The sequence below is a fragment of the Arvicanthis niloticus genome, chromosome 10 (genome assembly GCF_011762505.2).
Source record: "Arvicanthis niloticus isolate mArvNil1 chromosome 10, mArvNil1.pat.X, whole genome shotgun sequence".
Taxonomy (NCBI): domain Eukaryota; kingdom Metazoa; phylum Chordata; class Mammalia; order Rodentia; family Muridae; genus Arvicanthis; species Arvicanthis niloticus.
In genome coordinates this window covers 75,023,560-75,035,615 of record NC_047667.1, presented here as the reverse complement: position 1 = coordinate 75,035,615, position 12,056 = coordinate 75,023,560, and the positions used below count along the sequence as shown (strand labels likewise).

Sequence of the window (12,056 nt, the reverse complement as noted above, 5' to 3'; positions counted from 1 at the left end):
GACTGCTATCATTTTGAACTGAGAAAAGGATAAAATGAAAATAAACCCATGTCAAAGCTGGAAACAATTACAATTATCTGAACAAGTGTTGGCCACTGTCTTAGGGTTTCTACTGCTGTGATAAAACACCATAACCAAGAAGAACTTGTCACTCCATCACTGAGGGAAATCTGATAGGAACTCAAGGCAGGACCCTAAAGTCAGGAACTGTTACACAGGCCATAGAGGAACACTGCTTACTAGCTCGCTCTCCATGGGTCAATTAGCATGCTTTCTTGTAGCACCCAGAACCCACAGCCCACAGTGTGCTGAACCCACCACGTCAGCTATCAACCAAGAAAACTGCATCACAGGCCAATCTCGTGGAAGCGTTTTCTCACTTAAAGTTCCCTCTTCCAAAATGAGTCTAGCTCGGGTAAAGCAGACATAAAACCAGCTAACGCACAACTGAGGCTACGAAACCTTATGCACTGTTGTATAGCACCACGAAAGGAGTGCATGCTTTGGAGTCTGAGAAACTGGAGTTCAGATGCCAGCTTTCCTACTGGTTAGCGACTAAAGAAATTGTAATTAACCTAGGGTTTAATTCCCTCACTGTAAACGTGTGGAATCATTCAGTATCGTAACAGATTATAATGAAGATTAAATAAGACACAACATGTACAAATTATAAAAACTGGTATTTGAGTTCAAACAAACAAACAAACCGCCTACCTGGTAGGATTAAAAAAAAAAAAAAAAAAAGCCAGGAGTCAAGTAAGCAAAAATTAAGGGACAATGTATTGAATTGTTTGAGTGGCACCTGAAAGTTCACTGCCTCATTCAGCTCTGCCCCAGGCTGCATGGCTCTTTTGTTCTTTCAATTATGGTTTCAAAGCAAGAGGATAGGGAGAACCACAGTCCAGCTTCTACCTGCTTATTCTTCATCAAGTAAGACAAATGACTTTGCCAGGCCTAACTTAAGAAGGGTAGGAGAGTACAGTCCTTTCTTACATTCAAGAAGGGAGGGAGAGCCAGGAATGCTGATGATCACGGCCGTGTCGGCTTTGTGACATTCTAGTTCATGCGAAACAAGCCCAGAAAATCTTCTGTTAGTGGTATTAACTTCTTGTTGGTTTGGATGTTTTATTATATTTGTATGTTTCGCCAGCAGGACCTCACTCTGTAGCCCTGGCTGTCCTAGAACTTCCTGTAGTCCTCCTGGCCTCAGCGCCTGCCCCAGCTTCGGGATTACAGGCATGGTGTCACTATATCCAGCTTAGTTTCGGCTTTTGAGTTACTTCTTAGGCATCCTACCACATCGCTCAAAGTGTGGGTCTGCTGAAATGATCACAATGTTACACACACACACACACACACACACAAAGATCTGCTTTATAACTCAAAGCCATTCCAGGTAACTTAAGAATATAAATTTAAAAACTCTTAAATCTAAAACTATGTAGCGTTTGGCAAATGCCAACACCATCACTACACCTGCCCACAAGTGATCTTGGAGGATCACATCGAAACCATTCAGCTACAGAAGGATTGCGTTCTGCTCCGCAGAAGGATTTAGTCACCTGTAATGCGAGGTCCAAATAGCTAACAGGAGATGATTTTCTAACGTTCTAATTATAGAGAAAGGGACTGTGCTTAGGCTAGAGGACAGGCCGGGGATACAGTTTAGTCAGTAAATGCTTACAGCACAGTGTGATGAACTGCGTTCAGAGTTCTACCACACGTGTAAAAGCCAGCTGTGGCAGTGCGTGTTTCTAAGGTTAGCTCTGAGTCCAGGGAAACTGAAACTGGTAGGTTTCCAGAGTTCAGTGGCCAATCTGTCCAAGCTGGAGGTGAGATGTCCAGGTTCAGTGAAAGACACTGTCTCAAAAATTAATTAATTAATTAACCAATTAATTAATTAATTAATAGCAGCAGAGCAAAGAAAACACCCCAAATCCACCTTCCCTGGGCTCCACACACATGTGAACATACATGTGCATACAAACAAACTTATACGAATAAGTAAATACCTCACATACAAAAAGGTTTGCCTACATGCCCTGAGTTGATCATTATATGATGAAAAGAATATACTGAAACATTGCCCTATACCTCATAAAGATATATGATTATCTCTTAATTAAAACTTTTATTTTTTAAATAGAAAGTAATAACTTTTACCAAGGCTGAAAAGATGACTCAGCAGTTAGGAGTACTTGCTGTTCTATCAGGGGGAAGGTTCAATTCCCAGCTCCCAGATGACAGGCCATAAGCGTCTGTAACTCTAGTTCCTGGAGATCTAATGCCCTCTTCTGGCCTCTGCGGGCCCCAGGCACACAAGTGGTATACAAACATGCACGTAGGCAAAACGCCATGCACATAAAATAGAACTTAAAAGTTGAAAGAATAGAATTCACAAAACTCATATTAACTGCCTAACTCAGCCCATGGGCCAGGAGAAGTGTCACACTGTGTCATATAAACAACGGCTCACGTGAGCTTCTGAAAATGAGCAGGTTCCTCAGGAAGTTCGTGAAGCCAAGTGAGAGGCATAAAAGAAAATATCAAAAAATGTGAATTCCAGCCCAAATACCAAAAATAAGCACTCTTGACCAGCCGCGTGGGCTCCTTGGCTTTCTTTCGCTGAAGGCAGAGAGCAGCTCAGGCCTTGGCAAGCTGCTGAGTGGCGCAAACGGGGACCTGGGACTGCAGATCGCCAATGATTGTCATTTCTGTCAAGTTTTCCCAGGGAACATTTGTTAGATCTGAAGGCTGTCAGTTCGCCCTGGGCACTTTATGTCACAAAGGGTAAGACAACTTCTCACAAAAGGGCTTTTCTCCTAGGCCTCGGGGTTTTGCCTGAAAGCAAATGAAAATCTTGATTTTTCAAACCCAAGTGCTTGAACCAAACCCAAAATAGACACGGCTGCAGCAAGCACGCCCTGCCCCTGCCTCGGCTTCCTTCAATCCAGGAAATTCTCTCTTTCTCTTTTCTCCTTCAGATAATACTGCTCGGATTCTGACCAGGAGGTCAGGCTTCCGACAGCAGGAGCAGAGTGTCTTCTATCTGCCCATCCTCATAGCAGACGGCGGCCAGCCAGTCCTCAGCAGCACCGGGACGCTTACCATTCAAGTGTGCAGCTGCAATGACGACGGTCATGTCATGTCCTGCAGCCCCGAGGCCTATATGCTCCCTGTCAGTTTGAGTCGAGGTGCCCTCATCGCCATCCTGGCCTGCATCTTTGTCCTCTTAGGTGAGTTGGTGGCTCCTTTTGGGGGGAGGGGGAAAGGGGGGGTCCACATGCTTTGAAACATGAGCAGTTAACCCTCTGTCTCAGCTGCCCGGAACTGGTCTTCTCCCATGCTTACTTCAAAACGTGGTAGAGTGAATCTTGGAGACAAGTGCAGAAGTTGAAGACAGTCTTCCCTCAGGGTCTCTTTGACAAGGTTAAAGCACATGGGTTTATCAAGTGTCTATTTTAGACCTGAGCACCATACTAGGTACTTGGATTAGAAGACAGATGCACCCTGGCCTTCATAGTTTACTTCAGATGATACAAGTTCATACTGCCATGGAAGAACCAAATTACATGGAAGAAGATAAGACAATCACTTTTTCGAGTCCATTTCAGGTAAGTATCAGCTAAATCACAGAGGTTCGGCAACAGGCCCAGGATGGACATGCAGGCAGGCCATACACGGGTCACCCTCAGTGGCACTCTTCCGGATCCTCACGCCCACATGCTACAGGTAGCACAGTGTTACTGAAAGGAAAGAGATACAGGACTAAGGGGAGGTACCACAGCAATGCGGCGCATCCGGTGGTCTACAAAGCCCTTCCAGAAAAGTAGAACTCTGAGCTGAGACTGGAAAGAAACAGTAGCATGAACCGCAGGGATTCCTGGGAGCAAGCTGTTTGTGGCACAGAACTCCTTTTTGTTAGGTACTGTGGATGATTAACAAACAGCAATAAATAAACAGAACGACTTTGCCTCTGCCGAGGACGAAGGAAGGTGATAACAGGCTATGGGAGAGTCTTTCCTCTTCTTTCAGCCTACAACTCTCTGGTGCCCACAGGCTTCAGTGCAGTGTCTTCTAACCAGAGGCTCAAAAGCGAACATCTAAGTCATCTCTGGAATCCCAGAAACTGTCTACTTGTGTGTCACCTTCCCTCTGCTTCCTGGGTTAAACCATTGCGTTCATCTTCCTTAGAGAAAACGCAAACTGTAAGAGACAGTGTTACTATTCAATGTGAGTGAAACCCCGCAGCTGCTGTGTTGATACACTCCAGTTCCAGCGTCAGCAGATCGTAGGGACCACAGCTTGAGGCCATCCTGGCCTACAGAACAAGTTCTAGACCAATCTAGAAATCCTTAGATACATAATGAGACCACATCTCAAAAATTAAATAAATAAATAAATAAATAAGTAATAAGATAGAAACTGAAATTTTGGTAACTTTCTACAGGAAAAAATATAAAGCACTAGGAATTTAAATTATAATCCATATACACCCTTGGTCTCTAGTTTACCTAAACACCAAGAGACTGAGACCCACACCAAATAAACATTTAGAACAGACTTTTAAAAATACATTTTAAAATATAACATAAGCTTTCATTGTACTTTGGGTGTTTTGTCTTACATTACAACTAAGGAATATAAAAACCTTCTAGAGACAGTTATGACTCCTGGTTATTACCTGTACCAAGTAAAATCCACCTGCAATTCCTTAAGTGTCCATAGGGTGGCAGTGGGAGACTTTAAGTGCAGAAGAAGAAAAGCTGGTTTTCCTCTTTTAAGTTGTCTGCTTGGAGGAGAAATTTCCAAGCTGGCTATCCTTCTATCTTTGAAAAAAAACGCTGTAAGTTCATTCTGGTCCACACGCAGCCATCATTACAGAAAGACTGATTTAAAGAGACTGTCTCAGAGTGCTGTGCAAGAGATAACTTAGATTGTAAACCAAATCACAGAGTAAGAAGTCTCCAGAAGCTAAGGTAAACGTTAAGTGTCATAAACTCCACTAGTTTCACAGTTGCCTACTTCTAAGAGAGCACAACCCAGATTACACAATTCTCACAACTCTAACATTTATGCTGAGGTTGACTTGTACACACACACACACACACACACATAGATAACTAAACATGTTCATTTGAGCAATCTTTACTTGGGGTGAGACTTTTATTTTTTTCATATACCCAGTTCCTAGAAAACCTGGTGGGCCTATACACAGTACCTACAGAATATTCAGAACAAGCCTTCCCAGAACTGATGTTTTTTCTCTCAGAACCTGGACATTCTTCACCTGAACCTAACTCTTTTACCCCAAATCTGATTTTAATGGATAATTTAATGCTCACTATTTATAACATTTTATGTAAAAAATAAGATACATATCAATCTTTAATTTTCAAGAGATGAATAGTTCTACACACTGTCTAATCCTACATACCTACCAGCATTCTATTCAGCACACACACAGGGACTTTGATGGTTTTGGCAGGGCAAGGGGGTCATTTCATTAAAAATAGATTTCTTTGCATATAGTTTGACTATGTTTTCCCTCCCTCTCAGTTCCTCTCCACCTACCCTCCCATCCAAATCCACGCTTTATGTCTCACAGTAGAAAATAAGCTTCAGGGGACAATAATAAAATATAATAAGATAAAAACATAAAACACTGGAATGTGATAAAAAACAAACAAGAGGAACAGAACCCAGGAAAAAGCAGGAAGAAAACAGATATATACACACAAAACATGCTTATTCCCATAGCCAGGATACCCATAAAAACCAAAATGGAAGCCATAATCTAAGCTCAAATGATCTGTAGGGTAATGTCAGACAGACAGACAGACACACTAGAAAATAAAATTTAAAAGAAAAGAAAAAGCCTTGACATGACCTTGTAAGACAAAAGACCATCATAGATGCTGTTAAGTTCGTTTTTGTTGGCCACCTGCTGCTGGGCATGTGACCTACCTGTAAAAATAGATTGTTTCCCCAATGAGACTCCCTTGCAGAAAACAAAATTGTCATTTGTAATTGGTTATCAATTGCAGATTGCTTCTGGATTGGAGATAGAGACATGTGTCCACTTCTCCTTTCAGCCTCAGTGCTCTAACTGGTGCAAACCCATCTCATGCAGGCCCCATGCGTGCTGCCTCTGTCTCTGAGAGCGAATGAGCGTTGGTAGTGTTGGTTTAGAGGGGCTTGTTCTCTTCTTGTCCTCCATCCCCTGTGGCTCTTACCCTTTCTGCTGCCTCTTCCTCCAAGTTCCTCCAGCCCTGTGAAGAGGAATTTGATAGATAGATAGATAGATAGATAGATAGATAGATAGATAGATAGATGGATGGATGGATGGATGGATGGATGGATGGATGGATGGATGGATGGATGGATTGATTGATGGGCAGACAGACCCCATTTAGGGCTAAGTGTTCCAAGCTCTCTCTCTCACTCTCTGCACATTGGCTGGCTGTGGGTCTCTGTATTGGTTCACACCTGCTGCAGTGAGCAGCTTCACTAATGATGACTGAGCAAGGCACTGGTCTATGAGTAGAACAGAATGTCTTTAGGATATGTTTTATTGCTACGTTCTTTTGTTCTTTTAGTAGAACAGTGGCATTTGGTTTTACCCTAGGTCACCGGGCTATTTCATCTCAGGTTCTTAGTCACTGAAGCCATGTTAGGCTTGGGCTCCATCTCATGCAGTGGGTCTTAGGTTAAATAAGATACTGGCAGATTATTTCCACAAGTTCTGTGTCACCACTGCACTAGCAGCATGCCTGGAAGGAAGGACATAAACTGTAGAGTAGAGTGAACAGTTGATGTTTACGCTTCTCCTTTGGTAGCGTGCAGAGCAGCTTCTATACAACTGACATTTAGCACTTAAAAGCGAAGGCTCTGTGTAGGCACCAAGATCTGTGAAGAATTGTGCTGGAATTCTGATGGTGATTGCACTGAATCGGTAGATTGCTTTTGGTCAGATGGCCATTTGTACAATATTATTCTACCTGTCCATGAGCATAGGAGATCTTTCCATCTTCTGCTGGCTTCTTCCGCTTCTTTCTTCAATGACAGCATATTTATCACGCAAGTCTTTCACTTGTTTGGGTAGAGTTACACACAAGATGTTGTGCATTACTTAAGCCTACTGTGAAGGGCGGAGTTTCTTTGATTTCTTTCTCAGTCCATTTGTCGTATATGTATAGAAAGACTACTAATTTTTGTGAGTTAATTTTATATCCAGCTCCATTGCTGAAAGTGCTTCTTAGCTGTAGAAGTTTCATGGTGGAATTCTTGTGTGTTTGTTTGGGTGTGTGTGTGTGTGTGTGTGTGTGTGTGTGTGTGTGTTCCTATCATTTGCAAACAAGGATAGTTTGACTTCCTTTCAATTTGTATCCCCTTGATCTCCTTTAGTTGTCTTATTTGCTCAAGCTAAGGCTTCAAGTATTATATTGAATAGGTATGTAGAAACAAGACAATTTTGTCTTGTCCCTGATTTTAGTGGAATGGCATTGAGTTTCTTTCCATTTATTCTTATGTGGGCTATGGGGTAGCTGCAAATCGCCTTTATTATAAAGTATGTCTCTTGAATCCCTTAACCCTCCAGGACTTTGTATGACAAAGGGGTGTTGACTTTTGGCAGAAGATTTTTCTACATCTAATGAGATGACTGTACAGGTTTTGTCTTTCAGTTTTGTTGATATGGTGAATACCATTGATTTACGAATGCTGAACCATCCCTGAAAGCCAAGTCGATCATGGTGGATGATCTTTTTGATGTCTTTAGATTCAGATTGCAAATCTTCTACTGAGAATTTTTACATCTGTGTTCATAAGGGAAACTGATCTGTAATTCTTTGCTGAGTTCAGGGTAACTGAACCCTTGTGAAACTAATTAGGAAACATTCCTTTCATGTCCATTTTGTGCAATAATTTAAGGAATACTGACCTTAGTTCTTTTTTGAAAGTCTTGTAGAATTCTCCACTAAAACCATCTGGCTTTGGGCTTTGGGTTTGCAGGCTTTTCGATACCGTGTTTATTTCACTAACAGTTATAGATCTATTTAAACTGCTTATCAGATCTTGGTTTAACTTTGGAAAGTGGCATGTACCAAAGAAATTACGTTTCTTTTTAATTTTCCAATTTGTAGAAAAACAGGTTTTGGAGGTCTGTCACTATAATCCTCTTGATTTTTTTCAGTATCTGTTTTATGTCTCTCATTTCATCTCTAATTTTGTTAATTTAGGTATTTTCTGTGCCGTTTAGTTAGTTTCGATAAGGATTTGTCAATCTTATTTTCTCAAAAAACCTTATTTTCTGTTCCATTGATTCTATGTAAGGTTTCTTTTTTTCCCCTTTTTTATTGATTTCAGCTCTGAGTTTTATTATTTCTTGCCCTCTACTTCTTTGGGGTGTAATTTTATCTTTTTGCTCCAGAGCTTTCATGTGTGTTATTAAATCACTAGTATAAGGTCTCTCCAGTTTTTCATTTGTTTGCTTATGTAGGCACTTACTGCTGTGAACTTGCCTCTTACTGAACTACCTTCAGCGTGTCCCGTAAGTTTGAGGATACTGCATATTCATTTCATTCAGAGAAAGATTTTAATTTTTTTCTTGATTTGGGTCTTGATGCATTTTTTTCTGTAGTGAGTTGTTCAGTTCCTATGAGTCTGTGAGCTTCCTGTTGTTTCTGTTGTTCCCGATGTCTGCCTTAATCCCGGGGCTCAGACAGGATGCAAGATGTTATTCCATTAGATACATTATGTTTTCAGGTTTGCTATGTGTCAGGATATGGAGAAGGTTCCTTGAACTGCTAAGAAGGAGGTATATTCTTTTGTGTTTCGGTGAAATTTTCTGTGAAGATGTTAGGTCGTTTTGGCTTACGACATCAGTAAGCTCCAGCATGTCATGGTGGGTACTGCAATCTCCCACCAAAGACCTGTGAGAGACAACACAGGATTTAGGCTGGAGTTGCGTTTCTTTTTTAAAATTTGGGTGCCATTATGTTTGGTGCATAGATGTTAAAAATTGCAATGTCCCCCTTGGTGTATTTTTTCCTTTGACAAATATACAGTGTCCTTCTCTACCACTTCTGATTAGTTTTTGGGTTGAACCCTATTTTGTCAGATACTAAAATGGCCACACAGCTTGTATCTTAAAGTCCACTGGCTTGTATTATATTTTTCCATCCATTTACCCTGAGGTAATATTAATCTTTGATGTTAAGAGATGTTTTCTTAGTTGAAAAAAAATAGGATCCTGTTTTAGAATCTACTGTATTAGTCTGTGTCTGCTCTTTGGGGAATTGAGACCACTGATGTTGAAAGATATTGATAAGCAATATTTTGTTAGTTCCTGTCATTTTGTTTTTGTGGCTGGTGTGTGTGTGTGTGTGTGTTTGTGTGTGTGTGTGTGTGTGTGTGTGTTCCTGTCTTTTATTTGCTGGCCCGAGGTTATTTATTCCTTGTATTTTCTTGGGCATTAACTTCCTTGTGTTCAAGTTTTTCCTTTAGTACTTTCTGTGGAACTGGATATGTAGAGAGAGAATGCAATCTGCTGTGATGGAAAGTCTTCTGGGTATAGTAGGCAGGGCTGGATATAGTAGGCGGGGCTGGATATAGTAGGCGGGGCTGGATATAGTAGGCGGGGCTGGCATCTGTGGTCTCCTTAGACTTCGGATGAACTGTCTAAGTCCTTCTGGCTTTTACAATCTCATTGAGAAGTTGAGTGTTATTCTAATAGGTCTGCCTTTACCAGGCCTTTCTCCCTTTCAGCTTTTAACATTCGTTCTTTGTTCTGTACATTTAATAATTTGATTATTATATTCTCAGAGAAATTTACTTTCTGATCCAATTTATTTGGTGTTCTGTATCCTTCTTGCACCCTAATAGGCATCTCTTTCTTTAGGGTAGGGACACTTTCTTCTATGATTTTTTTTTACGATTTTATGTTTTTATGATTTTGTTTTTCTGCGCCCAGGCCCTATGTTTCCTCTCCTTCCTCTATCTCTATTATTGTTAGATTTTCTCTGTTTATATTGTTCCAGCTTTCCTGGATGTTTAGTGTCAGCTTATTTTTTTAAGGTTTAATGTTTTCTCTGACTGAGGTATCCACTTCCTCCGCCTCGTTTTCAATGGCTGAGGTTCTCTCTTCCATCACTTACATTCGATTAGTGAGGACTGCCTCAGAGATTTCCGTTCAAATTCCTACACTTTTTCATTTCCAGATTTCCCACAGTTTGGATTTACTTTCTGGACTCGATTTTCACTTTCAGACCTTGAACATTTTATTTAGTTCCTTCCCTTGTTTTTGTTTTTGTAGATTTGTTTAAGGGATTTATTCATTTTCTCTCTAAGGATCATATTCAAAAAGGCTATTTTAAGATCCTTGTTTTGTGCTTCAGCTATTCTCCTCTCTCCCTCTCTCCTCTCTGTCTCTCTCTCTCTCTCTCTCTCTCTCTGCCTACAGTGATGGGTTGCTGTGCACTGGAGGAGACACTGGTCTGGCTGTGATTGTGTTTTTGCACTGGGGTCTAGGCATCTAGGTTTCAGATGACTTTAATTCTAGGTGCTGATATCTGGTCTTGTCTTTATTGAGTGATTCATATCTTTACACATAGAGAAAACATTCAAGAGCACATCGTTGTTTTTGTGTATGTATTTGAATCACAAGTCACATGATTTGTGTATGTATTTGATTCACATGTGTATGTACTTTGTTACCAAATAAGTATATTCACAAAAATATTAGGCATTAACACCACTAGCTATAATTTCAAGATTTTTTTTATTGGATATCTTATTTATTTACAATACAGATGTCATCCCCTTTCCCCGTTTCCCCTCCCTAGAACCCCCATCCCATCCCCCTTCCTCCTTTATGCTTTTATACCATTTTAATTACATGCATGTATTAAGGTCATTTTTAGGTTGAGGGTCTAGCAATAAAATAGATGCAAATAGTCAAGGAACAAGCAAGACAATAAACACAATTACAGGTTTCTAGGGGTGAGGAATGGGGAAAGAGGATAACATCTGAAATATAGATAAATAAAGTACCCAATAATAAAAAAAAAAAAAAAAAGGAAAGCAACACAAACAAACAAAAAACACAGAAAACGGAACTGGCTATGGAAGTCGAACATTTGAGACTTTTTAGCAGCAATTTAACATTTCCCATATTACGGGGATTCCTTATAGTTGTTAAGATCAAGAGACTGGAACGGGCCCGTGGAACTTTAAAACAATATCTTCCTAAAATAAAAAAGGGGGAGATATATCCCTGTAAAAGAACTTTAAATCTGTTGTTCTGAGCTCTCTTAGTCAGTCTCTGACTGCAAGAATGGCATTCCTCCATCTCCCCCACCTCCTCCATCTCCCCCACCTCCTCCACCTCCTCCACCTCCACCTCCTCCACCTCCTCCTCCTCCTCCACCTCCTCCACCTCCACCTCCACCTCCTCCACCTCCACCTCCACCTCCACCTCCACCTCCTCCACCTCCTCCACCTCCTCCACCTCCACCTCCACCTCCTCCACCTCCACCTCCACCTCCACCTCCACCTCCACCTCCACCTCCACCTCCACCTCCTCCACCTCCACCTCCACCTCCACCTCCACCTCCTCCACCTCCACCTCCACCTCCTCCACCTCCACCTCCACCTCCACCTCCACCTCCACCTCCTCCACCTCCACCTCCACCTCCACCTCCTCCACCTCCACCTCCACCTCCACCTCCACCTCCTCCACCTCCACCTCCACCTCCTCCACCTCCACCTCCACCTCCACCTCCTCCTCCTCCACCTCCACCTCCACCTCCTCCACCTCCACCTCCACCTCCACCTCCACCTCCTCCACCTCCACCTCCTCCACCTCCACCTCCACCTCCTCCTCCTCCACCTCCACCTCCACCTCCTCCACCTCCTCCTCCACCTCCACCTCCACCTCCTCCACCTCCACCTCCACCTCCACCTCCTCCACCTCCACCTCCACCTCCTCCACCTCCACCTCCACCTCCTCCACCTCCACCTCCACCTCCTCCACCTCCACCTCCACCTCCACCTCC

General features: G+C 42.1%; 1 protein-coding gene across 1 annotated transcript in view; it reads left to right on the top strand.

Annotated features, from left to right (window-relative positions):
• Window positions 1-12,056, top strand: part of Cdh20 (cadherin 20) — a 231,590-nt gene that overhangs the window by 211,113 nt on the left and 8,421 nt on the right. Inside the window, exon 11 of the mRNA XM_034513535.2 lies at window positions 2,985-3,236. Within this exon, the coding sequence (XP_034369426.1) occupies window positions 2,985-3,236 (252 nt within the window). The remainder of the gene's footprint in view (window positions 1-2,984; window positions 3,237-12,056) is intronic.